Source organism: Erpetoichthys calabaricus, chromosome 2 (genome assembly GCF_900747795.2).
Source record: "Erpetoichthys calabaricus chromosome 2, fErpCal1.3, whole genome shotgun sequence".
Lineage (NCBI taxonomy): Eukaryota > Metazoa > Chordata > Cladistia > Polypteriformes > Polypteridae > Erpetoichthys > Erpetoichthys calabaricus.
The window spans coordinates 196,495,825-196,523,125 of record NC_041395.2 but is presented as its reverse complement, the minus strand read 5'-3'; the positions used below and the strand labels follow the sequence as shown (position 1 = coordinate 196,523,125).

The 27,301-nt window shown below is 37.3% G+C and overlaps 1 protein-coding gene across 5 annotated transcripts in view; it reads right to left on the bottom strand.

Moving 5' to 3' along the window:
• tnk2b (tyrosine kinase, non-receptor, 2b) overlaps window positions 1–27,301 on the bottom strand; it is a 250,834-nt gene that overhangs the window by 62,189 nt on the left and 161,344 nt on the right. For all 5 annotated transcript variants that reach the window (XR_007933986.1, XR_007933988.1, XM_051921975.1 and 2 more), the window contains 6 exons: window positions 27,065–27,217; window positions 16,795–17,072; window positions 16,026–16,152; window positions 6,773–6,919; window positions 6,287–6,381; window positions 3,593–3,787 (listed from right to left, as the gene is read on the bottom strand). Coding sequence is in view for 3 of the 5 variants with exons in the window: in XM_051921975.1 (XP_051777935.1) it covers window positions 3,593–3,787; window positions 6,287–6,381; window positions 6,773–6,919; window positions 16,026–16,152; window positions 16,795–17,072; window positions 27,065–27,217 (995 nt within the window). In the remaining 2 variants the exon portion in view is untranslated. The remainder of the gene's footprint in view (window positions 1–3,592; window positions 3,788–6,286; window positions 6,382–6,772; window positions 6,920–16,025; window positions 16,153–16,794; window positions 17,073–27,064; window positions 27,218–27,301) is intronic.

The window sequence follows — 27,301 nt, the reverse complement described above, 5'->3', positions numbered from 1 at the left end:
TCCAGCCAGGTCACTGGTTATGTACAGTCTGCAAGCTCCAAAGTTTACATGAGGTTTTCCAACTACAGTAATCCCTCGCTATATCGCGCTTCGCCTTTCGCGGCTTCAATCCATCGCGGATTTTATATGTAAGCATATTTAAATATATATCGCGGATTTTTCGCTGCTTCGCGGGTTTCTGCGGACAATGGGTCTTTTAATTTCTGGTACATGCTTCCTCAGTTGGTTTGCCCAGTTGATTTCATACAAGGGACGCTATTGGCAGATGGCTGAGAAGCTACCCAGCTTACTTTTCTCTTTCTCTTGCACTGACTTTCTCTGATCCTGACGTAGGGGGTGTGAGCAGGGGGGCTGTTCGCACACCTAGACGATACGGACGCTCGTCTAAAAATGCTGAAAGATTATCTTCACGTTGCTATCTTTTGTGCAGCTGCTTCCTGAAACGACATGCTGCACGGTGCTTCGCATACTTAAAAGCTCGAAGGGCACGTATTGATTTGTGCTTGAAAAACAAACTCTGTCTCTCTCTCTCTCTCTCTTTGTCTGCCCCTGACGGAGGGGGTGTGAGCTGCCACCTTCAACAGCTTTGTGCCGCGGTGCTTCGCATACTTAAGCCAAACAGCCCTATTGATTTGTTTGCTTTTCTCTCTATCTCTGTGACAGTCACTGCTCCTGACACACACTCCTTTGAAGAGGAAGATATGTTTGCATTCTTTTAATTGTGAGACAGAACTGTCATCTCTGTCTTGTCATGGAGCACAGTTTAAACTTTTGAAAAAGAGACAAATGTTTGTTTGCAGTGTTTGAATAACGTTCCTGTCTCTCTACAACCTCCTGTGTTTCTGCGCAAATCTGTGACCCAAGCATGACAATATAAAAAAAAACCATATAAACATATGGTTTCTACTTCGCGGATTTTCTTATTTCGCGGGTGGCTCTGGAACGCAACCCCCGCGATGGAGGAGGGATTACTGTACACCAATTTTTTCTTATCCTCCAAAACCATGCATATTAGGTTGACTAACAAAAATAAATTGGCAGACTAGAAGCAAGTCTGGATAGATGTCAGTTGATGATCATGCCTCACCTCAGTGCAGGTAGAATTGGCTCTGGCTGCTTTTGACAATCCAGTGCCATGAAATGAAATGGCAAATTAGTGTTTTTATAGATAAATGAAATGCTGATGGCAGTAAATTGTCAGTTTCACATGGAATACTGAAAATGAGAGCACAGTGCAATTTTAATTTTTACATTCTCTTTCATAATGTGTGACTGATCTGGCAAATTTCACGAAAGATTTTTAATGAAGTCATATACATTGTTCAGTGTTTATTTTTTCATTGTAAATGAATTTATTTTTCTATCCAATGTGAAGGTATTTATTGACATAACCTTGTAAATTCCACTTTACCTGAAGTTACAATTTATATGTGCCAGTTCAGCAGCTGAAATGAGATTGGTTGTATATTATGATAAAATTAATTTGAAAAAAAAAAAAGAAATGTTAGTGGGAATGAATTATATTATTACAATATACATAATAAAAATATTTCTAAAGTGATACAAAGAAAAGTGTTAATTAACAAATTTGGTTGTTTCATTAGCAGTTACAAGAAATCTGTTTCCCACTCTCCAATATATAAAAATAAATTACTGATGGTAGTTTCAGTTGTAAATAGCTCAAAGATTTAGTGGGTCATGCAGTTCAGTGTATTTTTAGTTACCGGTACATAGTTTACTAAATGATGTAAATCTGTTTTATATACTTAGATGTGACAGAGAATAAATTTGCAGCTTCTCTTCAGAACACACACTTTACCTCCACCACTTCTTGGAATTACTGACTCATCTGTATAATTTTTAAAGATTTTAAACTCTTAAAGTGCTGTTCAAGAAACAAGAATGCTAGGTAGAAACACCTCCTAAGTCAAATTCTCTAGAACCAACGTGCAAAATATAATGCACATCACTGGGTTAGCATTCTTATATTGTGCACTAGCTAACAACAAAATATTCAAAGATATACATTTTCAGCTACACGTGTTATGATATGAATTTTTACATAATGCCTCTCGCAGACCAGCCTTGTGGCACTTACAATTATGGTCTGGTCTGTAACGGGAGACCCTATTGCCATTATAATAAATGCTATACATAAAATGAGTCTAGAGTCTAGATAATCTGTAAGGTATGTCTCACTATTATTCACATAAACGTGAAGCAAACCACACAGAGAGAAATTCCATATATATAAATCTCTATTGTTTCTCCATAAATCTGGCAAAAAAGTCACAGCTAATAATTATAATTGAACCACGTTACTGTGCCATTTACATATAAGAGAGACACAAAATATTTTGTATTGTCCAATGTGATGTACCTTTGTTTCCAGCCTATTCTTGGTAAATTATAACACAAAAATGTGTAATTAATAGTATACATTACTTAGCAACCTACACTTGTCACAAATTTCTAGCAGTTTTAACAGTAACATAAAACTATTTTTTAATAGTGAATAAAGATAATTATATCTTGTAATCTATTATCTTAAAAAGTATTTAATGGATCCAAAGTGATCCTCTTGGAGTATTCTTTGAAATATTTTTATATTTAGAGGGGGACTTTCAGAAAAAACACATTCAAGTGTTATAGGCTAAAACCTATGATACAGCACAATACAGTAGCTTAGATGAAATAGAGAATGTCATGAGTCTCCATTGCTTTACAGAGGTGTTTCTAAAACTGGAACTGAGCCCAGATCTGGGTGTAAAAATGTGAATGTGTAATTTCCTTGTTTGAAAAAAAAAAAGCATATTTTTGTTCACATTCTTATACTAACTTAGCATTTTGAAATAAGACATTCATCATCACTTACTGCTTACACTGCAGTTCACTCACTGTATATAGTCAAGCAGAAGTAGAGGAAAGGTCTGTAGATTCCCTTTATTAGATTCAGCTTTAGGAGGGCTACGATGCTATTTGATTTGGGAGTTTGCAAAGATTCAAAGAGTTATCATGGTTTTTTTGCCCATTTTACTGTCAATACTGCATTTTTGTAAAGGTCCCAGACATGCAGCTTTCTTTACTTGATCAATACATATCAACCATTACTTTATAATTAGACTATTGATGAATCAGAAGATCAAACCAATGCGTCAAGATATACCAAGAACACTAGTTTCAAATTTATTTTGGTGTATGTAACAGTTTTAAACTGGGGGTTATGTCAGCAAAAAAATGAAAACGCACCACAAATACATACATATACATACTGTAGAAACAGTATAAATAACTGTAATTTGCATAGCACCAAGTATTTTGTTCATGTTTTTCTCCATACATAAAGCTGCAGATCTGATGTGATATAGTGTATGGAAAACTAAATGTTCTTATACTTTGGTAGATACAACTGCAAGCACAAGTGCAATGGTAACCTTTACTGAAATAAAACATCTGACAGGCCAGAGTGAAATACATATGTGAGGCTTATATGACTCACTAAGAACACAATAAGTCTTAAAGGGGGAAAAAGCCTTGTGAGAAAACTAATATTTGTGTTCATTTTCAATTTTTCAAATAAGGAGTTCCATACTCATCAATTTTATCTGGAAATCCCCAGGAGCATTGAGGGTTGGTATCTCCATGTCCTGTATGGATGAAGCTGTTTTTGAGAGGCCTGCTGATATCATGTGCTGATAATCCTGCCACTGAAGTGACGGTGTTCCTGGGAAACTGTCCCACTTTTAAGGTTCTTTTATTCTGGCCCCTCCACCAGTAGTTCTCTGCCCTAAGCAGAAATACAAACACAGCTGTTATTCTACAGTTGACAAAACATACAATAAACAAAATGTATACTTTGTGTAACTGAGAAACTGCAATTTCTGATGAAGGTACTTTGCCCTTTAAGAACATTTACATATGAAGACATGTAAAAATATATTTTACCCCATATTAAAAAAGACATCATTAGGGTACTCAAGCTCTTTCACCATGCCAAACAGGAGTATTATGTATACTGTGTATATTTTTGTTCACTTTGTTTATGAGGTCATTGGAGCAATATAGATTTCTAGGTACATGCATGTATGACAAAGGTAGTCTCTAGAAATAAAATGTATTACTATTATTTGTTTTCCATCCTCAAAGACATCATGATGATTTCAAAAAGTTATTACTTTAAGTTCAGAAATGCATGTTATTTGTTCAATTGCTAATTCAGATTGGAAATCTGTGTAACACCCCAAAACAAAACAGAATAACCTTTTAATGAGGTTAGCAATATAACTTAAGAATGATTTTATCTTGTGTATTCTGTTGTTTATGCTTTGTAAAATATCAATAGGCTCATTAGTTTAAAAGGACTCTTGGCACATACAATTACACATGCTAACTTCAGGTTTTCTTAATCTGTTAGTATTTTGCTAGGTAGCATAATATATATTAAATATTTTTGTTTTGTCCACAAATTTGGAACCAAAGACCAAAGATCCAAATTTATATGCAAACCATCCCTTCTCATAATGAAATGGTTTATGCAATTAAGTATAATGCCCGTCCATCCACTCCAAACCTGCCAACCTGCACAACAGGACAGGAGCAAGCCATAGATGGGGTACCAGCATACTGCAAGAATAAATATGTCTAATACACAAAATGAAAAATGTAATTTCCTCAGCATTTTCAAATGCAAAAAGAAAACAGCAAAAAATATAAATGAAGAAAATGCTAAAAAGTCCGTGTTTATTTTACTCCTTTATTAGAAATTTAAATAATGATAATATCAACATGCACAACAAACTAATAACCCTGAAAGATAAAATAAATGCTCTAATTGATATTTTGCTAAATAATTTCCATCCATCCATCCATTTTCTAACCCGCTGAATCCGAACACAGGGTCACGGGGGTCTGCTGGAGCCAATCCCAGCCAACACAGGGCACAAGGCAGGAACCAATCCCAGGCAGGGTGCCAACCCACCGCAGGCTAAATAATTTATTAAGGTTATTTTGTAATTTCATCCAATAGTAGTTAATTAATACATAAAATAGATGAAAAATAATGCACCCCGACTCCAACGATTCAGCATTTTCTTTTGTTACAATCGGTAAATTGAACAGATTTAAATGGCTTTGTTTTATCCCAGGGGTGTGCAACTCTGATCCTGGTGGGCCACAGTGGCTGCAGGTTTTCATTCTAACTCTTTTCTTAATCAGTGACAAGTTTTCACTGCTAATTAACTTCTTTTCCCATCATTTTAATACCCCTGTTTTTAATGATTCAGTCCTCTGAATGGATTTTTTTCCTTATTAAATGGCATCTTAAATAAAAATGAGATGTGAAGTGAATTAACAGCTAAATCAGGGCTTCAAACTCCAACCAATTACTTAATGAGAAGCCGGTTCTAGTTGTTAATTAAACCTATCATTTAATTCCATGACTTGTTAGTGCTCTCATTTTGCCACGGCAGGTGTTTCTAAAACTGTTGATTTTCAGTTTTTTCTAATAACACTGTCAAAATGTTTTGGTGACCTAAGCAGATCACCCATACTGAAACCTTCACCTTTCTTTATTCTCAGATATTGTGTGATGGATCAGTTAGCTGGTAGTGTGTTGGCTCATTTTGTGTCTTAATTAAGGAAAAAGGTCAACATCAGTTAAAATTAAGGCAAAAGAAGTTAATTAGCAGCAAAAACTAGACACTGATTAAGAAGATGGCTAGAATGAAAACCTGCAGCCACTGCAGCCCTCCAGGACTGGAGTTGGACACCCCTGTTTTATCCTGATCCCAGGCAAACAACAAAGCACATGAATGAAATTAAACCATTTTATTTTGATGAAGAAAAAAAAATAAAGGACCTTTGGCAGCAAATACAGCTACCAGTACCATTTGAGGTAGCTTTGCACAAGGCTCGCACCCTTGGATTTTATGATGAACTGGAGGAGTCTAGATAAAGCTCCTTGGTTGTCAATTTTATTTCTTGGGGAACTGTGTGTTGGACACACTGTTTTATCTGGCTACTCCACTTTGTTACTATACCTACAAAGATGCGTATGCTAAGTTAATTTGAAGCTGTAACTTGGCTCAGTACGAGTGAGTGCGGCTGTGATTGAAAGTATCACTGAAATCGGCAGGCTTTTTAATCTAAGGTTACTTGCCTTTTTTAGGTTGCTGCTATGATAGGGTTCAGAAAATGAATGGTGTGTGATACTTGTCTGCACACAGAAATTATAGTCTATTATCAAGATTAACATCTCCAAAGTAAAGTAGCTGAAATGAACACTTACCTGCCCTCAATGATTGTAATGACATCATTCATTTGAATCTGCAGCTTGTCAAGCTCCTCGAAGTCTTGAAGTGCTCGCATGTCTGTAGGCATTGTCTGTAAACAGCAGGTGATATAAATCATGGAAATTAGAAAGAAGCAAGGGTTAAATAGGTTTCATACTGTATTCCCAATCCAAGTGTGAAAACAGCGATCTTAGGTTTGTGCGCAAAGATTATATTGTTTGTAAAAACTAAACACAACAAATGCCATTTTTTACAATACTGTTTGTTATATGTAGAACACTGCCCAGGAATAAAAGCTGATATTCAGTAGTTTAGTCTAATAGCTATATTTTCAACTACAATACATATTTTATGAACATATTGCCAAAAAATAGTCGCAGTATTTTTTCTTTGCACCTGTACATACATAAAACATATACACACACCATACAAAAAACAGCACTAGATGGCCAATTGATTCATTCATCAGTGCAAACTCTCACCTCTACTAGAAATTCCCGTAGTGCTATAAAAGTGGGTCGGTCATCAGGCTTCTGTGCCCAGCATTGCAGCATTACATTATAGATGTCTTGAGGACAGTCCTCAGGCTTTGTCAGTCTTTCTCCTTCTTTGTCAATTTTATGAAGGATCTGTGAAGATTTGGGAAAAGTTCAAAGCTTGCACATATTATGGCCATTTCATTTTAGAATGACCACCGTTTAGGAAGTTTTACACTAAAACAAGTGCAACATGTTCCTTCCTTATTGGCTACAATTTTAAGTTGATCTAAAAGACTGCTTTCTTATTAAATTACGAAATACAACTTCACTTAACAAAGCAAGTTCTCAGGCAAATGGTGTAGCATGCTGTACAAACAGTCTTAAATGTTTAAAGGCTGAACGAAAATACACCTTTAATATTTTATAAATGAACAATAAGGAGCCTGTGATGGATTGATGCTCCATTCAGGGATGATTCTCACCTACCACTCAGTGTTGCTAAGGACAGGCACTGGTTCCTCATGACCCTAATCTAGCTAAGTAGATTGGAAAATTGAACAATATATTGAAAAAAACTAATCATTGCATATGTTATGGGCAGCACGGTGGTGCAGTGGTAGCACTGATGCCTTGCAGTAAGGAGACCTGGGTTCGCTTCCCAGGTCCTCCCTGCGTGGAGTTTGGATTTTCTTCCCGTGTCTGCGTGGGTTTCCTCTGTTTGCTCCGGTTTCCTCCCACAGTCCAAAGACATGCAGCTTAGGTGCACTGGTGATCCTAAATTGTCCCTAGTGTGTATGCTTGGTGTGTTCCTGCCTTGCGCCCTGTGCTAGCTGGGATTGGCTCCAGCAGACCCCCGTGACCCTGTATTAGGATATAGCGGGTTGGTAAATGACTGACATGACTGACTGTGTATGTTACAAAAGATGCATAACATGAAGTGTATATTTTACTGTACTTACAAAGCACACAAAAACAGCATGAACAAAAAAGTTTTAGGTAAGTAACAAACAAGCATAGATTGTTAATCTTGGATAAAAAACCTCATTTTAACATAAATACTGTACAGTAAAAACTCTGTTGGTGAATTGGATGGCACGCTTTACTTTTTAAATGATTTAATTAATGATTTATATAAAAAATGCTACATGCATTTTTTGGATATTAGTAATACTGTATGATATAGGGAATAGTAAACAAAAGGAAGCATTTCTCACTAAATCCTACATCTTCCTAATGTACAGCAAAGAAACATAGGGATATTATTTCTTTACTGGTGATGTGAATACATTGCTCAAGTACAAAAGGGAATCTGCCTGAGGTTTGCTCTTTGTATAAGCCCAATAACAAAAAAAGATACAGAAATAGTAATGCACTATGATAAAAGCTCTCAAATGCAAAAATATGAAGTGAATACTCATCTTTTCATCTGTTACAGAAGAAAGGAGACATACTAACTGAAAGTACCTTGCTCTAGAGAGACAGAGGCAACATTCTGCATGCAGTACTGTACTAACACTGATCCACCATGGCGCCACCATCACTTTGTGGTACTGTGTAACCATTCACAAGATTATAGAGTGAAACACAAGGTAAGGAGCATTATGTATTTAAAATTATGTGTAAATGCAGTTCAAAATTATCATGTAGTCCTAGATTTAAAAAATGCTGTAAGTTAAGCATTGCTCAGAAGCAGCACCAAAAAATTAGGACCAAACAGCACAAACACTAAATTAAACTGTTTTGCCTCTTAACTCAAGAGCAGGAGAAAGAAAATGGCCCAAGTTACATGTAACATTTGTTAATAATTTAGTATGACTATCACTATTAGCTTTCACACTCCTATTCCATCTGATTATGTATTTATATTTTCACTGTTTCTCCCTCTACTACCTTCACATGCCGAGTATGTAAATGAGATGCTTTGTTTTATGATGGGTACTGCAAAACCTGTTACAAACATGAAGGACAATAACACCACCATCAATATAATAGTCCCTAACAATGAAAGTACACTGAAACATGGATGTTAGATTGACCAGAAATAAAAATGAATCCTGAAAAAACACATATTCTAAGGTTTGCCTAGTCTTCCCTTATAGTAGTTATAGTATTGTTATTGATTTTATGAAGTGAAGCAAAAACTAAAAAACGTTTTCTGGGACCACCGCATTAAATTTCTGCATTTGGTGGTTAATAGATAATCACTCTGATGAAGGTTTTTGAATGAGGTAAATTAGGTAGCTAACAGGATGGACAATATTAGCTAAAACCTTACATTAACAAAGATTTATGTCAGTGGTTTTGAAAGTGTGGTCCACAAGCATGAATCAAGTGGTTCACAACATTACAATCATCGTATCTGAAGAATGTGGCTTTTAAAGCACTCAGATACGTCAGTTTGTTAAATACTTACTTAGGCTTTATTTATAATAAGATCAGTTGGAAGTATGGTCCACAAGACTATAGTCAGCTTCAAATGGGATTTTTTTAAAACAAATGTCAGTGCCATCAGTTATTCGGATGTTATCAGAAGTGCTATGTTACTAAGTACTTTTATGTATACAATATTTGTAGTTGTTTTTTTTTTTTTTAAACCAGGAGTAATATTATTAATTCATTAGCTCTCACTTACTCTACCACACTCTACCTTACCTGCCACATACAATTGCTCACATTTTTGCGGTTGATGAATTCTTGTTTTTCATAGTGACTGACCTTAGGTTCTGGTAAAGGTCATAGCAAAATACAATTTTACAGAAAACTGTTTTTGTATTTCAAACCAGTAATTAGTAGGAATAATGGGAATTTTGAGTATAAATATTATTCCTCCTGTATCTTATACTATAAAAATGGTAACTTCAATCAGATTTGAATGTAATACTTTGATCTGTAATCATGTAATGTTTTGGAGGGTTTAGACCAGGGGTGGGCAAAGTCATTCCTGGAGGGCTGCAGTGACTGCAGGTTTCTGCTCCAACCCAATTGCTTAATAAGAAGCACTTATTGCTCTAGAAACACTTCTGCTTCATTTTAGTTATCTCTCTCATTAAGATTTTGAACCCTTATTGCTTATTTAAGTCTTAAACAGCTGCATTCTCGGTTTTTAATTGCTCCTTATTAGCAATTAGATGCAAATGACAAAAGAAACCAGCAGTTATCCATTTTCTTTGTTACCCTTTACACCTGTGTGTATTTATTGTGCACTATTTGGTTTAATTAAATACTTGGAAGGAAAAAGAAGAGAAAAAAGTGAAGGATTGAGAATTACCCATCTGTTTTACACTTCAAAGTATTTGGATGATATCCTTAGTATGGAAAAAAAAAATCTAGGATATGAGAATGACTTGACATCGCAGAGTTAAAGCACCAACAAGCCATGAAATGTAATTATTGGCAAGGATTGTTTTCTAATTTAGCAACTGGGTTGGAACAAAAACCCGCGGCCACTGCAGCTCTCCAGGAATGACTTGCCCACCCCTGGTTTAGACGAAAAGCAATATATACTGTACACTGAAACAAGGCTAGTGTATGGAAACAGTTTCCTTCTTAGATTGTAGGACACTAAAACTGAAACCAATAAAAACAGAAATAAACTCCAAATAAGTTAAAAACAATGGAAAGTCAATTAAAATTACAGAAAACTGGAAATCTAACCTTGTAATGTACACTACACATTTATCACACAACGGAAGCAAGCCAACTGAACTTAAGTCGGCTTCTGATGCAGGTTTTTACATCATTCACTCAAGAATTTGTTTTCAAGTTTATCATCACCAGTCGTATGTTCACCAGGGGTATGGAGGAATGCAGTACTATTATTATTGTGGAAATTTTTATTTGGTTTACATCGTTCACCCATGCATTTGTTTTCCTCCTTCACTTGTTCATCCACACTTTTGGTCAGTGCCGCTATTTGCTTGCCCCTCCCATATTTTCTGCTGGCGTCATTTATTTGCACAAACTGGAAAGCCCAAACAGCCAAGTGGCGCAGTGTCTGTCCTGGCTTCTTTTCGGCACTGTGCCAAAAAAAGGACAGTGTGTTAGTATAGCTTTTGCAGTACTATATTACTGACAAATTAAAAAAAAAAAATACAAATAAAAAAAATTAGCTTTTTTTCTATAATGTAACCAAACTTCAACCCAATTAGTCAAAGCATTTTTTTTTAGATTTTGGGATAGTGCCTTGAGCATGGGAAAGGCGCTATATAAATAAAATGTATTATTATTATTATTATTATATTTAGTTTTCTACTGTTAGGGTTGATTTTACCCCTAAACATTGATAATATCCTTGCTAAGTGGATACCTACTGTCCAAGATGTACAATACAGTCAAATTTCAGGTTTTAAACTAAATGGGGAAATAGTGCTTTTGTTCATGAGTAGGTGAGTGAGTCAGTCAACTTCACATTTTTAAGATACATGCTACATATTTATTTATAACAAATCAGGCTGTTACCCAGTATCTGTTCTATTACAACGTAAATTAACTTCAGTGAATGAGAAAAAGCAGGCAGGATCTGTGGTGATTCATTTGCAGTTCTGTGAAGAAGATTCACAATGAGTTATCACGATTAATGAACAACAGGAATACAATACGCATACCTCCTTCATTGCTTTTTAGAAACAGGAACTTGCGCACACATCCACCACCATTCTGCTTTACCAGTAATCTTTTAGTAAGATATACAACAGTATGTTACTAATAGTGTAAGTGCATACTACACCATATATGACAGCAACAACTTTTATATCAGTCCTGTTTCTTAAAGTGTGCTTGTTCTGATCACCTCCTCCATTTTACTTGCTTGACACTTATTGAAACTCAGTCCATCTCTAGTCCAGTCTTTTTTGGCTGGTTGCAGCAGAACTCCGTAATCTGTACTAAAGTGGTATTTGGTAATGTTACAAAGGTGATTTAGTCAATTCATTCAAATCTAAAAAGTGCTAAAAATCTCAACTCTCCATTAGCATCAAAGTCTAAAATTAGTACTGCCCCAGGATACAGTGGATTTTAATAAATGCCTACCAATAAAAAAAAGTTACCAATTACTTTTATTCACTCAAAAACACCACCCAATTCACATTCTGAACAGCAGGATCTCTATCAGATATAGAAAAAAAAGTCACGTTTCATTCTGTTCAGTCATGGCTTGGCACCATTGACTAGCCTGCATTGTTTGTTTTTCTTCTTTTTAATTCCACTTATTATTTTTGTCATTAAACTTAATGACAATATGTAGGTAGACAACACTGTTGGCTTTTTCATAAATGCAAGGCTTTGTCGCTATTTCTAATGTACCCCCCCCCCCCCCCCCAAACGCTCTCAATTCACTAAATGCAAATGCTGTCTGTGGGTCATCAACAAACTTTAAAAGGCTGGCATTGGCAATGCTAGTGAGCACTGTTACAGTACTTAAAATACACTTTGTACTAAAATACAATATATACAGTGTCACAGGAGATGTGGAGGCGACCGCCCTGGTGGCTTTGGTGACCACGGGAACAGAGCTTTGAAGCTCAACCCTATAGGGGCCCATGGTCACCGCCAGGGGGCGCCCCAATGCCTATGGAGCCCTGGCCCTCAGCACCTCCGCTACACCCAGAAGCGCTGGGGCGTAAGAAGACCAGGGACACCCGGAGAGCTTCCAGGTGTGTAGCCGGTATTTCTGCCACGCTGGGGAGAGCCGGCAGAGACTAATCGGGAGGCACCTGGAGCACATCCGGGTGTGTATAAAAGGGGCCACCTCCCTCCATTCGATGGCTGGAGTCAGGTGGAAGAGGACAGAGCTTGGAGGAGAGGAGTGGAGGCGGACCAGAAGACAGGCATTGTGTAAGGGCCTGGACTTGTGGGTGATTGGTGCTGCGGCACTGGGTTTTGCGTGTGCACTTATTGTAAATAATTGTAAATAAATGTGTGTGGGTTGAAATCAATCATGTCTACCTGTGTGTCCGGGCTGTTCCCCACAACAGTTAAGTTTAGTTATCATTTTTAAGGAGGAACTCTTTTTCTTAATATATATTCATATATATAATATATGAAAGTTAATCTAATGAGACTAAATTGCTTACTTTTGTTTACTCTTCCAATATGAAACAATTTATCTGTAAACCAAAGAATAGCTTTTAAAATGGAAGCAACAATATGCAGTACTTTTCAATATCAGTACCATGTACTTGCACTACAGTAATCCCTCGCTATATAGCGCTTCGACTTTCGCGGCTTCACTCTATCGCGGATTTTATATGTAAGCAAATCTAAATATATAACGCGGATTTTTCGCTGCTTCGCGGGTTTCTGCGGACAATGGGTCTTTTTACTTCTGGTACTTGCTTCCTCAGTTGGTTTGCCCAGTTGATTTCATACAAGAGATGCTATTGGCGGATGGCTGAGAAGCTACCCAATCAGAGCACCCAGTTAAGTTCCTGTGTGCTGCTGATTGGCTCAGCGACGGAGTGCTGCATTAACCAGGAAGTCTCATCTCACTCATTCAGCATTAACGTGCTCCTGCTACTGCTTCAGGGGCCGTGTCCAAGCACCAACAAAAGATGCAAATGATTGCAGAAAAGGTGAAAGTTTTGGATATGTTGAAGGAAGGGAACAGCTACACCGCTGCAGTCATCAATGAGTCCACGATTCTTTTTATTTAAAAAGGGGGAAAAGCATATAAGATCTACGGCCGCAATGTCCTTTAACCAGGGCGCAAAACGAGTTGCAAGTGGACGTGATAAGGCAGTAGCCTGGATGGAATCTGCTTTAGGGATTTGGATTGAAGAGTGCAGGAAGAAGAACAACGGCTGTGCTACACAGTCGCCTGAAGAGGCTCCTTTAGAAGAGCTGTAACGTTATACTTTGTTGTGTAGCAAAATTAAACTCATCGTTATCGGACAAGTCATCGTGTCATTGTTGGTGAGTAACCATAATTAATTATCTACGTACAGTACTTATTACATGTACATAGTTTAGTGTGGGCGGCACGATGGCGCAGTGGGTAGCGCTGCTGCCTCGCAGTTGGGAGACCTGGGTTCGCTTCCCAGGTCCTCCCTGCGTGGAGTTTGCATGTTCTCCCCGTGTCTGCGTGGGTTTCCTCCGGGCGCTCCGGTTTCCTCCCACAGTCCAAAGACATGCAGGTTAGGTGGATTGGCGATTCTAAATTGGCCCTAGTGTGTGCTTGGTGTGTGGGTATGTTTGTGTGTGTCCTGCGGTGGGTTGGCACGCTGCCCGGGATTGGTTCCCTGCCTTGTGCCCTGTGTTGGCTGGGATTGCCTCCAGCAGACCCCCCGTGACCCTGTGTTCGGATTCAGCGGGTTGGAAAATGGATGGATGGATGGATAGTTTAGTGTCACTGTACACACATTTTACTGTGTACAATTTTTCTTGTATTGTACGTATTTATTGCTGGTGGCCTGTCTTTTGTAATGGCTGTAACATATGTGATATTGGAGACGCTCGATATGTTTAAAATAATATTTAGGTTTTACTGTATATAAACTGTGTTTACATACATAATTTCAACGAATCTTACCTAATATCTAAGAGAATACAAAGGGTTTATACTGTATAATTGTGCAGGAAGTGTTTATAATAGTGTGGGAGAGTTTATAAGGGCTTAAAATATATAAAAATAACCATGTGAACATATGGTTTCTACTTCGCGGATTTTCACCTTTCGTGGGGGGTTCTGAAACATAACCCCCGCGATGGAGGAGGGATTACTGTATATGGCATGGAGATTAACATGAGCTGTGACTTGGGTAGTTCTTGATGTCCCGTGTTAACTCTGGGTAGATATTCATGTCTCACATTTTCAGCAAGCATGTCTCTCCTAAAATGTGTCTATTTACCATGACATTCTCAAACACAATTCAATTGAATGTTCCAGATGGCATTTACATTAAAAAATACGGTTTGAGGAAGACTCTTAGTGAGAACCTACTATTTATCTCAACAACTCATATGCATGTTAATATTTAGGAAAATTCATGTATTTTTCAAGTAAAAAATAAGTCACAATTTCCTTATATTACCTCTTACCTCTAATTTATTTCAGTAAATTTTTTTCATTGCCCCCTGTAATTCTGAGTTGAGACTAAGTAAGTTTGCAATTGTTATGTTTTGCTGTTTTTGTTATATAAATGACAGACATGGCTTTGCATGGCATTCTATGAGAAAATATTCTTTTGGATTCTGTTCTCATTTTTTCCTGGTACATGAAAATCATGTTGAGGGGGTGTTGAGGGGGTCCGGTTTGGTGGGCTCAGGATTGGGTCACTGCTTTTTGCAGATGATGTTGTCCTGTTTGCTTCATCAGGCCGTGATCTTCAGCTCTCTCTGGATCGGTTCGCAGCCGAGTGTGAAGCGGCTGGGATGAGAATCAGCACCTCCAAATCCGAGACCATGGTCCTCAGCCGGAAAAGGGTGGAGTGCCCTCTCAGGGTTGGTAGCGAGATCCTGCCCCAAGTGGAGGAGTTCAAGTATCTCGGGGTCTTGTTCACGAGTGAGGGAAGAATGGAGCGTGAGATCGACAGGCGGATCGGTGCGGCATCCGCAGTAATGCGGGCGTTGCATCGGTCTGTCGTGGTGAAAAAGGAGCTGAACCGCAAGGCGAAGCTCTCAATTTACCAGTCGATCTATGTTCCTACCCTCACCTATGGTCATGAGCTATGGGTAGTGACCGAAAGAACGAGATCGCGAATACAAGCGGCTGAAATGAGTTTCCTCCGCAGGGTGTCTGGGCTTTCCCTTAAAGATAGGGTGAGAAGCTCAGTCATCCGGGAGGGGCTCAGAGTAGAGCCGCTGCTCCTCCGCATCGAGAGGAGTCAGATGAGGTGGCTCGGGCATCTGATCAGGATGCCTCCTGGACGCCTCCCTGGTGAGGTGTTCCAGGCACGTCCAACCGGGAGGAGGCCCCGGGGAAGACCCAGGACACGCTGGAGGGACTTTGTCTCTCGACTGGCCTGGGAACGCCTTGGGATTCTCCCGGAAGAGCTAGAAGAAGTGGCCGGGGAGAGGGAAGTCTGGGCATCTCTGCTCAAGCTGCTGCCCCCGCGACCCGACCTCGGATAAGCGGGAGACAATGGATGGATGGATGGACATGAAAATCATTACATCAATTAAACAATTTACAAAAATCGGCTGGTCCCTATGTGCAGTTCATATTCACTCTGAAGAACCTATCCTATATTATCACCTTCAAGGCAACAGCATGTCTAGATGTGCTACTCATCTCTGTCTAAAGGAGGATAAATACTTATACCTGACTACCATTGAGCCCCAACCAAGGTTCCTGCCCATAAGTAAACATTTCCCAAAGAGTGACTCCAAACATCCAGGTATCACTTGCATGAGAAAATGTACGGGTCTTTAAACTTTCGGGAGCACACCTGCAAAGAAAAAATTACAAATTTAAAGATCACTCAGAGGTCCCAGTTTACCATTTTGTATTTATTAACATTGAGATCTGCAAAGTAATTATAGGAATAACAAAGATTATCTCCAAAAAATGACTGAAACTAAGCACATTCAAATTAAGAAAGTGGATCTTGAAGAAAAATAGTGATGGGCATGACATGACCTTAAGGGATTATGGCACCAGATGACTGTTGTAGGATATGCATTACATTTACTCTTACATTTCTAATTGTATTTTTAAAAAGTATAACTTTGCCAAATAGTAAAATACCTTTTATAAGTCACTATTCAAAGGTACTTACAATTAATCAACAAGAAAGGAGACAGCTGTATTGATTGGCATTCCATGCAGATAAATTAACATTACTTGGCCTGGCTGAACACTTTATAATAACAAGCCATGAACACCCCAAGCAGGAAAGAATTACAATGTAATAACTTACATCTGACCTTCAATGAAATCATTTACCTTGACAGTATTTTGAAACAGATGGGCCAAGAATGAGAGACTTGCACTTGAAGTTGAGCAATATACAAGAGTCTGCAAAACTGTTGTTTTACATGTTTTGTAATGCAACATAAGAACATTGTGTAATATTAAATAATTAACTTACCAGGCAAAGGGAACCTTGCGATGTTCTTGCATAACATAATGATCATCATTTTTGGGAAGTGCACGCATTAGTCCAAAATCACCAATCTTGACAAGATCATTAGATGCTAGTAAGATATTTCTGGCTGCTAAATCCCGATGGATAAATCTCTTTGATTCCAGGTAAGCCATGCCATTGGCAATTTGAATGGCATATTGACAAAGCGTTGATATCAGAAAATGTCCCTGATTCTTTCTTAATCGATCCAGCAAAGAGCCTAATGGTGCCAGTTCTGTGACCTGGTAAATTAAATAACAGTGAAAAGGTTAGCATGTACATATTGTAATTCTGAGAAAAGCGCTATATAAATGTAATGAATTATTATTATTATTATTATTATTATTATTATAGCATGTAGAAGAAACATCAAATTCTGAAATTTCCCTAAGCAATCATTATCTGTTAAGTTTCACTCTAAATAATGAAAAATGATTGACTTTTATGCATGGCTGCTGAGTTAGAATATTTTGTTGTTTTTTTAGTCAGTGTTCTAATATGTGTAAAATTTATAAATAAATCTAATCCATTATTAAAACCCAGTTTAAAACATAATGTACTCAAGCCCACTTAATCTAATTCAGGGAAGCAAGAAACCAGCAATATTGGATACAAAGTGGGAACCAGCTCTGGGTGGTGCTCCAGTCCATCCATCACAGGGCTCTCTCACAGACCCACAAACTCCCAATTTAGAGTCACCTATTAACCAGACCTATGTGTCTTTAAGGATGTAGGAAGGAGGCTAGAGGATGTGGGGAACATTTCAAACAAATACAGGGAAAACATGATAACTCCTCACAGAATACTAGGAGCAGGATTTGCTCCCAGAATATGATCTATAGGGCAGAAGCACTGCACCATTATGCCAGTATATGCTTCTTTGTTATTTCAAATATGGATATATTTTTTGCCTTTGGTAATCTAGACCAGAGTTTAACCATAAGAAAGAAAAAAGACCAAAACCAAGATAATCCTTAAAATATAGGAACAAAAAAACAGCACAACTAGCCTAACAATAATTATGAGAAACAGTTGGACTGTTCACTCCTCAAATTTCTGTGGTTTAGAGGCCTCTTCAGGGTGTGCACTGGCATGTCATCTATCACGTCTATCTAAATCTTTCATACTGGCCTCATCTTCTCTGTTTCCATCACATTAAAAGTTATTCTCCACTTTTCACTCAGCAGGCACAACACACCTCAACCTATATATCACCACACACATTATCACCTTCATACCAGCCTTTTCTCCCTCTACATTTCCTGTCTATCTATGAATCTCTGTATATATCCTACTGACAATTCTCATCTCAACTCTTTACAATTTACTTCACCTTTTGCATTCACTAGCCACATCTCACTTACATTTCAGTCATCTGATGAGTCAGCTTCAATAAACATTTCCTTAGCATAAGCATAAAACAGGCTAAACACCACAGATCTCAGTCAAAAAGTTTTCATCATTTTGCCATTGGCAAAATAATCCAAAGTCAGATGAATAGCTGCATACTTAGGCAGAATGACTTAATACCTCATCACACTACATGACTTTTACATAATCTTAGCAAGTTGTGGGCAGTCACAGTATGCTACTGTAATCATTAAGTTGCACAGTTTGACCTCCTCAGTGATTCGTGTTGGACTTACCCTGGTTGGATTTTTGTTTTAAGTCGAAGTGTTGCAGTGATTCTTCTGTGCAAACAGAAGGGAGACTTGACTCCCTGTTTCCTGTTTGTTGTACCTTAACAGGATTGATTGCAGCTGAGCTTTCCATACCTGGAAAGTCTTCCTACAGGCATTGGTGCTGTTAGGCAACATGTTATTGGCTTGTAATCTGACACCCTCAAGGTAAGAAGATCCAGCAACTACAAAAGTTAGGTTTGCTATCCCTTCTTACTAAAAGTTGTGAAATGTGCAGCTGGCTTAAGGAATTGATCAGCATTATGTGCAATGAAAATCTTATACAATAGGTAGTTCAAAGGTTTTTGGTGTTTGTTGTAAATGGGGTAATTTTTTTTAACTTGTTTAATTTCTTTAATGATGCTTTTTATGTTAAAACATTGGTGTGCTGTGCTCTGAAGAAGAGGTTCTTGCTCAAAAAACATTGATCAACCCTACATTGTGCATCATATGAATGGGTCAGGAATCAAGTGATACTTCTCTCAGTTTCTCTTTATGCTGTTGCTCGTACAGGTATTATGATGTGTTTTTTTTCAATATCTGTTGTGCAAACCAGGTACTGATTGGTTCATTTAGTCCGCTCACACTGTTTTTTTCTATTGTTATATTTGTTTTGCATCCATGATTTTTTTCTCATCGTTTTCACTTTCCATTTTCATTATATAGTACATACTTTGAAGATAATTAATCTATAACCTTTGGTATGGTTTATAGACACCTGTAAATCTTCAAATGTTTCTTTGTTGTTGGGTTTGCAATGTCTTGTGGTAAAGACACGTGGGATAATTAATATGTATTATAATGTATTAAATTATGGGCACATTCTCTATTTATACCGTGCCCTCCACTATTATTGGCAACCCCTTGTAAAAATTAGTAAGAAGGGTTACAAAAAAAAAAAATCACTATTTGCTGAAGAACTGTCATCCTGCACTGAAAAAATGAGAAGCATCTGACTTTTAATTGAAACAAGTTCATTCAAAGAAAAACAAAGAAGAAATAAATATTTTTAACAAAAACACATGTGTCACAATTGTTGGCACCTTTGGAAATTAATGTGAAACAATGTACCTGAAGCAAGTTTCCCATTTAAATTTGATATTGTTAAGTTGATTAGAGTGTATAGGAACTTTCTAGATGAAATCAATTACTTCCTGATTAACTGGGATACAAATGTGAGGAGACACAGAACCAAATTTCCTTAGCCAACTATCATCATGGCAAAGAAAAGAGAACACTCAATCCAAATGAGGGAGAAGTATGTTGCCCTTTATGGTTATAACAAAAAAAAAAAAGTTGGCACAATAATAAAAAAAAAGTGGCCATTAACTGGAACTGTGACACACTTGCCTGGAAGAGGACCAAAGTTTATTTTACCCCCACATATAGTGAGAAAGATGTTAAGAGAGGCAATAACATCTCCAAGGATCACTGTTGGGGAATTGCAAGAAAAAGTAAAATCCTGGGGTTATCAAGACTCCAGAACCACCATCAGACAGCATCTCCATGCCAGCAGATTATTTGGAAGGTACGCCAGAAAGAAGCCTTTTTTGTCAGTTATCCACAAACGTAAGGGCATGGAGTTTGTAAAACGCTACTACAACTTTAACTGGAACCATATCTAATGATGTGATGAAACAAAAATTAAACTTCTTGGCAAACAATAAAAGTGGGTTTGTTATAAAAAGAAAGATGGCTATAATGAAAAGAACCTTGTCCCAGCTATGAAATATGGTGGAGGTTCTGTGATGTTGTGGTGCTGTTTTTCCTCCAAAGGCCCTGGAAACCTTGGCATCATGGACTTCATGAAATATCAGGAGATTTAAAATCAAAACCTGGCTGCCTCCGCCAGGAAACTAAAACTGGGTTGTCATTGGATCTTCCAGCCGGATAATAATCGAAACACATATCCCAATCAACCCTGCAATGGTTAACTGACCACAAAAATCAGAGTTCTGCCATGGCCTTCTCAGTCCCCTGACCTGAACCCTATTGAAAACCTGTGGAGTGAGCTGAAGGAGAGTACACAGGAGAAGGTCAAGGACCCTGGATGATCTGGAGAGATTATGTAAAGAAAAACGGTCTCAGATACCATGCTCTGTATTCTCCAACCTTATAAAAGGTTACAAGAGAAGACTCCTTGCTGTTATATTGCCAAAGGGAGGTTGTACAAAGTATTAAATGCAGGGGTGCCAACAATTATGGCACATGTTTTTGTTAATAATATTTATTTCTTCATGAGGGCTTTGTTTTTCTTTGAATTAACTTGTTTCAATTAAAAGTCTGATCTGATGTTCCTAATTTTTTCAGTGCACGATGATGGTTCCTCAGCAAACAGTGATTTTTTTCTAACTCCTCTTAATAATTTTTACAAGGGGTATCAATAATAGTGGAGGCTAATTTGGGTTTGAGACAGGTTTCTTTGCCTTATGTATAATAGTTTTTTCATATGTAAAAATTGTTCTCCATTTATTATAAACAATGCAAATATTATGGAATCATACTTTGATAAATTGGTTCTTCTGTATTCACTGATTGAAACTTCTTAATTTTTAATTGTTCAGTATATAGAATTTTGGTTTGGTTTCTGCTTACTCTCATTTTGCAGTCAAAAAATGAAAGCCATTTTGGGTGCTCAGCATGACATTTTTAAAAGTAGTTAATTCTCATTAAATTAGTATGTGTGTAATTTCAAGATGTAAATCAGTATGAAGGAGACAATATTATGGACTTCACTTGGATGTACAGTATTTGGTACATTTTAAGGCTTTTGTGCTTGGTTGGGTCATTCCTTCAATTACACAGTGGATTCTGAATGTAGTCAGACCTTTTTACTTTTTGGACAATTTCTGACGTAAATGAATGTGTGCAACAATTGAGGAAAAGAAAGCTGAAAAAGACATTGAAAATAACTTTTCAAGTAAGGTTATACACTATTAAGAGAGGTGGAGGGAAGAAGGGAGGAATGAGATTTTTTGCAGAGGATAAAAAAAGGACATTACCAGCTGTGTTAAGCAATTCCTCTTGTTGGACTCAACAGCAACAAGACACAGGGAAGTAGCCTATGACATTAGCATTTCCAAATTATTTTCTGATCTCAAATCTACATATTACTTATCTTATTTCTTGTTTCCTTTGAAAGCACACAACAGGTAAATTTATCATTTTAGATAGGAAGGTTTCTTTTTTTTTTTTTTAAAAGAATGATTTAAAGCAGGATGCAGAATACACAAATGTTTCACATTGTTATATTTATTGGCAAAGCAGGAATGTATAATCAACAACTTCTCCTTTCTGAAAATTGAACTTAATTCATATTTTGCAAGATTCTAAACAGTACAATCTACAGTTTTATTAATAGGAGACCCCAGCAACTACTGCACATTTCTCCTTTCTGTGAAACATTATGGTTTGTCTGAATTATTTCAATCTACAGTTTCAGAATGCTGGTTCTCATGCTGAGGACCTCATTGAAAACATCAGGGCCCTTCAAGTATGGCTCCACTTGCTCCTTCAAGGTAAAATAAGGAGACGCTACACTTCTCACTGATACCTACACACTAACAGTCTTATAAGACAGTGCGTTTTTTTGTTTTTTTTCAAAACCACCTAAAAATTCCAATATAGATTCAACGGTTTCAAAGATGGGACACATTCAAAGCTCTGGTATACAGAAAGGTCTAGATTCAGAGGAAATGGCCTTAGTGCATTTTAACCCCGTAAGACTTGGAGAAGAACAGTGGTGTTCTTTCTTATATTTTGGGAAGGCCATGATCTGATCAAACTATGTGTATGGATTTTCCACAATGAATTTGATAAAGAGCAGTCACCATAACTGATGATCTCAAGCAGTGATTTTCTTTTAACTAGTATGGGGGTTTCTCCAACTCTGGTATTTTTGATTTCTCTCTATTACTGTCAACTTATTCACTATCTCTCTTGTCTCTTCAGTTTAGATAAAATTACTATTTATAAGCAAAAACATGATCTGCATTCTGTCAGAAAGAGAACTAAATGGTCTAGACAGAAGTGAACTTTTAGGTCATGGGTATTCTTCATGGTTATCATTACAAGCAATCTCTTTATCAGAGGCTTATTGTTATATTGAATTGAACCTCTTAACTGGGCTAATTAAGTTATAGTAGATGCACTCGTAATGTTAATGCTACAGTTTAATATTTAACAAAATGCATATTTTCATTGACATTATAAAATCCAACATCTGTCTGTCTGCTTTTCACCAGAGAATTACCTAACAGATTTAGATCGGGTTTTATTCTATAATTTGATTGAACATTCTGGTTGATTTTGCAACTTCTCTCATCAAGCTAAGTATTATAGTTTGGTTGAAGCACCAATTTATTTGCAAGACAGGCTGAGGAGAGGGGGAGGCAGGATCTCAGGAGTAGGGAGCCAGGTGGGACCATCCTCACTCACGCGCCAGTCTCTGTTGGAGTCGCTCTACTTCTTGCTATGTGTTGGAGCGTACCTTGCCTCCACTTAGTTAGTGATACATGTTTGCTCAGCAGACATTATCATCTAGAGATTGTTAAAGAATAAAGTTTAATGTTTTTGAGAGAGAGATCACAGCTACGTGTGTTTTAAAGGGTGTGTGATCATTGGCAGAGATATCACGGCCACGTGCTCTTCTCCCCAGGCAGGGGGCACTCTACCATCAGAGCTGAACACAATCAGACACAGTGGCAACATTTGACGTTGGCGTATACTTACCTTCCGCTTGGCCAGAGATACCATGCCAACGTTTTACATTTTTGGTATAGAGATTACAAATACATTTTCGCCCCTTATAGCAAAACCAAACATATTGTATATCAAGAGACCCTCTGTTACAAAAGCTATCAATATAAATTTCTCTCAATACAAATTAATACTTTTTTTAAAAAATAATTTCTTTTATTGATTTTTAAAGTTTATCCTGTTTCACTACTATGTGGGCAGAGCCGCGGGATGCTGAAATTCCCTTCTTGAACTTATGCCTGCTCCTAAGTAGACAGGTCTCAGTGCTTAGCTTGACAGACTGGATCTCCAAGGGAGTGGCTCATAGCTTTTATGTTTAGAGATCACAATTCAGATGTTATCAGTCATTTTGAAGAGATCCCCCTCCGTGAGAGAATGCTAGAGAGGGTGCCTAGAGAGAATCATTGAACTTCTACATGCCACTGACGGCTTCTGTTTTCTTCTTCTCACTCATGTGGTTTTAAAGGAAGGTTGAACCTTCTCCTCATTGGATTAAAGTCACTTCCAGATACAAAATAAGTATCTTCTAATAGTCAAGCTTTTCTGCCCATCTTAGGTGTCATTCTTTGAATTATAGGTCTTTGTTTTTGCTTGAGTTCATTTCACACTTTCTGGTTCAAGAAGTTTCCAGAGGGGCAACTGGGTTTGTGCAACTGGATGCCTGCATCCCTATTCTACTTTCTTAACAGGCCTGGTGTCCCGTGAAAAGCTTACCAGAATGAGCAATGCCCATTTTGACCTACAATGATAACTAGCCTCTTACTGATGTATTAATCTTAGAAGAGTGTAGATGATTTACCAGCAGCCATACCATCTCTTTAGAGCAGGTAACCCACCTAAAGCTAAGCGTGTTTTCTTAGCTTCAAATCACAGACTTGGGTTGCTGCTGAAAGTGGTGATGGTGAAGCCATCAGGTGTTTTTAGCCTGTGGTCTGTGTGTATATCTCAATCCAGTGCAGTGACAGGGACACTATCCTGTAAAAATTGGTGCTGTCATTTGGATAAGATGCAAAACCATGATCCTGACTCCCTGGAGGTCATAAAAGATCACTGGATATCCTTTGAAAAGGATACGGTGTTTCCCAAAGTCATGGCTAAGATGTAAGATGCACACCACAGCCTGGTAATTCTGTCCCTTATTGGCTCACTATTTTTCTCACCTTTTCACCACTTAATAGCTAATTTGTGGTGATCATACTGTCAAAAGAATGGGTGCCTCACATCATCTAGGTCAGGGGTTCTCAAAGTCAGTCCTGGGGGCCCACTGTGGCTTCAGGTTTTTCTTCCAACCAAATTCATAATCAGTGACAAAACCTGATAACACTGATCACAACTAATTAGCTGGTATTTTTTTCCTCTTCTCTTATTCTACATTAAGAAAGCACCACAGCATGATTTTTACATTTATAAGACATTTAGGAATATTTCCATTTTTGCCAGAGATTTAAATGCTTAACCAATCTTTTTTTTTTTTTTTTGATTGTATTATATTTTGTCCTTTCTCTGTGCAGTTTGCTCCCTTCATTGAATCTTAATAATGACAACCAGCAGAGCAGACAGCCAGGCAAACAACACTGAATAATCAAAGGCTGCAACTACTTTAGCGTTAGACCCACTAATTAGAAAATAATTAGAATTAAATTAAATTAATTAAACAATTAGAACACCTGTCAAAAAAACAGAATGAAAATCAAGATGAAAACATTGTTAAAAAGAAAAAAAAAAAACATTATTCCCATATAACTGCTTGGTAAATATTTATATATATATATTTACCAAACTTAGTTTTCTAATTTCTACATTTTTCCCAAAACACAGAATATGGCAAATAACATTTCACTTAATTAGCCCAGGAGTCCGAATAAAAATAGAAACTGGATGGAACAAAAACCTGCAGCCACAGTGGGCCCCCAGGACCGACGTTGAGAACCCCTGATCTAGGTGTATACTGCACATGTAAAGCACTTTGAGTAGGTTAGAAAAATATTATACAAGTATAAATGTAAATAATGAATTAATTTGATTTAGGTTTACACCTGAAACAGGACACCACTTTGCTAGTAATAGCTTAATTATTTACAGCTTAGTTTATTAAGCTGAGTTCATGTTGCTCTAAAATAAAGTTTTGAGAACAAAACTAAAGATTTTATTGCTATATCATTAATTTTTGCAATACCAGCTATCCAAAAATTAAAGCAATTTCCTTAACATCCACTAGATGGCATCTTTCAGCTATTGATTAAAAATCAGTTACATCCAGATAAAAACAGTCCTGTTGTTACCTTTATATGTTGCATTGCATAATAAAAGAAGTTATTGGTAACATTGAAAATTCTTTCCATTTCCTGATCATAAACTCTTGATGAAAAACTATCTGGCTCGTATCTTGATCCAAAAAACTATTTACAAACGCAAGTTACATTCAGGGTTCCACAATAGTCAACTAAAAGCCTAAACTGAACTGATATCATTTGGGTTTCAAATCATGTGCAGTCACTACAATTGTGTCAAATATTAATTTTGTGATACTTATGCTTATATCATAGAAATGACCAAAGTTTGTTTTTGCTGCTATGATTTTTTTTGTTTAAGGATTAAATGAAAGAAAAATTGTTGCATTAAATAGTAGTGGTTTAAAATTTTCAAGCAAGCCAGCATGACAGATCAACATGGCCACGTATGCATAAATGATCACGTTTACATATCAGTTGTGCTCTCAGTCATTACTAATGTAACAAGCATACTGTATATCACTGCATTTAAATAAAAAAAAGTGAAAACTCAAAGTGAAGTCAGAGCATATACACTACTGCTACACCAAGACATGTTTGCCCATAACTACACATTAGTTAGATAAACAACTGAGAAAGTTCAGTAAGGCCCACCACATTGGTCTTCAAGAGGCAAGATGGCCAGGTTGAGATATAATGGTAGGCTTATACCAAACTATGATGGCTGCAAATTGCCACTTGCCATTACCAACTTTTGTCAAGCTTGAGCAACCTGGACTGCTGTAAGTAATGCCAGTTCACGTTCATGGATGAGTCCTGCTTTTCATTTAAGGCTGATGGCCTAGAGATTCTCACAAACAAATACTTCTGGCAAGAGTGCAATGTATTCCACATTCTCAAATATGGCAGGCACTTGAACAGTGATCACCTTAGCATGGAGTGTTATCATCTAAAAGAGTGCTAACTAGAGCTAAAATAGTGGTTTACATTTGTGGCTTGTTAGTGACATTTACTACACAGACTGACATATCATTCTTCCATAGCATGTAAATGGCCTACTGCTCTATCTCTGTTGTTCATGAGGCACTCTGCCTCCTTACCACCTCTACAACACCATTTTCTTTCATTTAAACAAAAACATCATAGGAACCTCCAGGATTTTCTGTCCTCTTGCATCCAGAGAAACATTATCAAATTCATTTCACATCCCAGCACATGTACCGTCATTTTAAGGCTCTTCTGGCTCTGCTCCAATTCTTTTCTTTCATTCCTGCCCTGCACTGCCCACTGGCTGACCTATCCCAACATACTTTATGAAAAACTAATCAATTATATTAGAAAGGGTATAAAAAGGCTGAGGGAGATAGTAGGGTTTTGTATTTTTTGATTTTATATTCTGATGTCAAATTCCAAGTATATTTCCAATTTTTCCACGCCTTCAAGGAACAACTATACAGTAGCCTCAACAGAATACAAATATCCCACATCAAGTTAGATTAGTTTACAAAATAACCGCGCAATAGCCTTATAGCTTGCTTTATTCAAACTGAAAAAGTGTTCACTTACCATTTTCATGGGGTGTGTGAGTACAACACCATATAGCCGGATCAGGTTTTGATGATCTAGAGAGTGCATAGCATTAACTTCCCTGATGAAGTCATCCAAAGCGTCTGGCTGATTAAGAACATCCGTTTTTAAGCATTTCACTGCAACACTTATCTAAAAATAGAAACAAAAAAATCCAGCTGGAACAGCGACATGTAAAACTGAGGGTGTTGCATGTCCAAGCTTATGAAAGCAAGG